Consider the following 3,645-nt stretch of genomic DNA (forward strand, 5'->3'; position numbering starts at 1 on the left):
TCTCTCTCTCTCTCTCTCTCTCTCTCTCTCACACACACACACACACACACACACACACACGCATGCATTTATCAGCGTCAATCCATTGCACCCCCACCTCCATGAGTTGATAGACCTGAACCGTTTGAAACATGTTGCAATGTCACACCTCACACCTCTGTAACTTGGCCTCGTTTTCACCAATCGGCAGTAGGCCTATAATGAATGTCTGCACTCAACTCAAAAGCTCATCTCTTTTCAGTGCTGCGAGAGATCCCAAGCAGTCTGGATTCTGAATAGGTTGACAATTCTCTGGTTCTGTTTAGACGTTTGACGGGAAGCGTGAAGACATAATAATAATATAACAACACGTTGACGTCTACACATCGTGGCCAGACGTTAGCATCTACGCTGTACACTATTGCGGAAGATACGGTAAATTTAATATCGGAATAGCCTTGCCTAGGCCTACAAGCTTCCTGTAACAAAGGCAGGTATTATGTTAGTTAAACACGGCCTTGCCTCTCTTTCTCTCTCTCTCTCTCTCTCACCTCCCTAATTTATAAGGGCGCACATTCTGCGCCACATTACATTTCGTTGTGTGTGCGTTTGAGTGTAAGATTAAACTTGTAATTATTATGGATCCTCTTTTTTTAGACACCCAGTATTTTCCTTTATAATATGTTAGTTACTCTCGATACCTTTTCAGTTACGTTTACTTTATTTCCTTTACGTCGGACTCTTTGTTACTCTCTTTGCATTATATAATTTTCGTTACTCCTTGAAAAGTAACGTTTAAGTGCGGTAATAGCAACTCGAAATGTTTTGGAGTAAACTTGTAACCATAGAAAGCTCAAGATCAAATAGGTACGCGTGCGATATTGGGTGATTGAGGAAACTCGGAGAGAATGTCTGTTTCTCCAAACTTGAGGTAGACACATGCATCAGCTATCTTACGAGTTATAGCGAGCCACGAGTACATATAAAACCGAAACCTTTATAAATATACTTTTATCAATAAGGGAAGCCCATCTTACATTTTGTTAGCGTTGATTCTGTACTATTTATTTTATAATCTTTCGAATTTGAATTTGGATATTAAGAATTTTAGAAAATTATGTTATAGTTAAGAGATGTTTTTTATCGGTTTACGCCTTATTATATAAGCAAACAGCAATTAGACCCTTGGGGAAAAGAAAAAGAGCCAGGTATAAGGACGCGATCCACAAGAGAAAGAGAACCAGTCGTCCACGACTGTGATTTTGAAAAAAAAATGGCCCAGTGCCTTTGATGAAATTTTACAAAAGTACTTTCCTCATGTTCATAGCATCTCGGGTTTCATGTCTCGCTGATTCTTCCTTTGGTAATAGTCTCCCAACCGGAGAGTGCTTGCTCGGGAAGTATATATTTTAGAGCTGATACAGCAGCGCATAACCGACTTTGCCACATGTAGGCTAGGTGCACGTTCTACTGAATTTCTGTTACAGTATGCAAATGTGGAGCATGGGGACCTTTTAAAGGAAGACATAATTTTTACTTTGTCTTTGGTGTGTACTATGACCGAGCAAAATAAACGGAAAGGCGTCTCAGTAGGAGGAAAAATGGTTAATCAGAGGCGGATAGTAAACCAATTTTAAAAATTCAGTTCTCCCCCGTACTCAACTTTAACGACAAAATTTTTTTTTAAAGAAAGAAAACGTGGCGATTAGCAATTGCACGTTTGTAAATTTATTGTTCTTCATTGTTGTAAGTATTATCTCAATTTGGTATTCTTTGTATGTATATTTGTGTGATTTATTATGTATTTATTCATGTATGTTTGCCATTGTAATTGTAACCTTGGAACCCAAATTCCCCCACACGGATCAGTAAAGTGTAATTTGCTTATTATTATTTACTAGCTGGGTGCTTGTGAACGGAAGCTTCACTTGTTTACAATGGCGTCTTAGAAGACAGACTTTCCCAAGATTAGATTTAAACAAAGCTAAGGAAAAGCTGAAAAGTAAACTACAGTGGATTCCGACTCCTTAATAAAAACTGTGCACCCTTTAAGTGATTCTGAACCACCGTTAATTTTTTTCAAATTCGAAAGTCGAGTTGTTTAGAAGTTTTAGGCGACCAAAGTGACGAACTTTCATACCTTTACTAGATCTAGGCCTATATAATAATATTATTATTATTAATATATAGATTACCCAGACCCACACACATCTAAACAAATGCGCCCGTGGGCCCATGACTTCATCATGCGTTGTTAACGCTCGGACTTGCTTTATCCTTTTTTTCTGACGGTTTTGCTCCTATTGTTATGAGCTGTCCTCGTAAATAAACACAAAAAATGAGTTTGGGAACTTTCAGACAAAACTTTCTTGTGGGATTACGGTCCCTATTCAGATGGTCAAAGATGCCAGATAGGCAAAACATAATATAAGCCAGGTGCTATTGTCTAAAGAGGCCACATGATAATATTACAACACGCAGCACATTGTCACATTCTACAAATTCTTATAACAAACCAAGTACATTTTGAGCTTATTTCTGAAATTGTTTCTTGTTACGTTTGATTTTCAGATCGTGTCTCAAGTCTCATGTCTGGGCAATACACCTAGATTTCCTCTGGAAGGGCATTTCATACAGATGAATAGAAAATTGATAATGCACGTATTATTATATTGCCTTTTCTTTATTTGGAAGACTCATTTGTCCAGATTGGGAGGCCGAGCACTTTATGTGGGACAAATAGAGATTGATTACTAAAAATATATTATTTTCAAAATATTCCCAGACGAACTATGGCGAATTCAAGGATACGTCTACATTATTTGGATGTGAGGGCTAAGGCTGAGATCTCCCGCCTTATCCTGGCGTATGCAGGAAAAGAATATGAAGACATCAGGTTCTCTCAAGAAGAATGGCCGAATTACAAGTTCAAGACTCCTCTGCAACAATGTCCAATGTTAGAGGTAAGGTCTTACTGGAAGATTGTGGAAATATTTTGTTTAAAAAATATTTGCATCTTTTAAAGTAATAGTCAGATATTGATTGCGAGGATAATCGTAGTGCTTACTCAGCTAGGAAAGCCGACACTAAAACATATATGATTGTGATAATGATGATGAAAAGTCTAGTTTTCCACTACCCGTTAACACTTTTGTTGTTTTCATAAAGTCATCACTTCAAGGCCTCACCCAGATGCAAAAGTACATGATGGTACCGTGCATGGATTTATGGTCATTGCCCCCGATACTTACAAAAAAGCGGGAGGAAAGTTTTATCCACCACCCCCTTCCTTAAAACAATTCGAAAGGAAAAGGAAACACCTTATACAAAACTACAGACCCCCCCCCCCCACCAAAAAACCCAGCAAAAAACAAAACAACACCAACAACGACAAAACAACAAACAACTACAACTACAAAACAACAACAAAAGACAAAACAATAACAACACCAACAAACAAACAAGGACAAAAAAAAACAACAACCAAAGAAAAGAAAAAAGAAATGATTTCCCAAATCTGGATTCCGGCTGTTGCATTGGGCGTGTTTTCATTAAAGTGCTCCCTACCCTCTTTTTTCTGCCTGTCTGGAGATAGACATTTCGCAGGAGAGAGGGATTCACTGTATAGAAAGAATTGTAAAAATGTACACCCTCTCCAACCCCCCC

At 38.1% G+C, this 3,645-nt stretch overlaps 2 protein-coding genes across 3 annotated transcripts in view; one reads left to right on the forward strand and one right to left on the reverse strand.

Annotated features, from left to right (window-relative positions):
• Window positions 1-3,645, reverse strand: part of LOC101861807 — a gene marked incomplete in the record, with an annotated part of 48,823 nt that overhangs the window by 33,000 nt on the left and 12,178 nt on the right.
• The window catches only part of LOC101845164 (glutathione S-transferase 3), a 6,256-nt gene continuing 2,785 nt past the window's right edge, over window positions 175-3,645 (forward strand). The window contains exons 1-2 of one of the 2 annotated variants that reach the window (XM_035969287.1): window positions 175-469; window positions 2,765-2,944. In XM_035969287.1, the coding sequence (XP_035825180.1) occupies window positions 2,772-2,944 (173 nt within the window). In that variant the 5' untranslated portion in view covers window positions 175-469; window positions 2,765-2,771. The remainder of the gene's footprint in view (window positions 470-2,764; window positions 2,945-3,645) is intronic. The other variant, XM_035969286.1, reaches the window with a different exon arrangement.

The sequence above is a fragment of the Aplysia californica genome, unplaced genomic scaffold, assembly GCF_000002075.1.
Source record: "Aplysia californica isolate F4 #8 unplaced genomic scaffold, AplCal3.0 scaffold00134, whole genome shotgun sequence".
NCBI classification, from domain to species: domain Eukaryota; kingdom Metazoa; phylum Mollusca; class Gastropoda; order Aplysiida; family Aplysiidae; genus Aplysia; species Aplysia californica.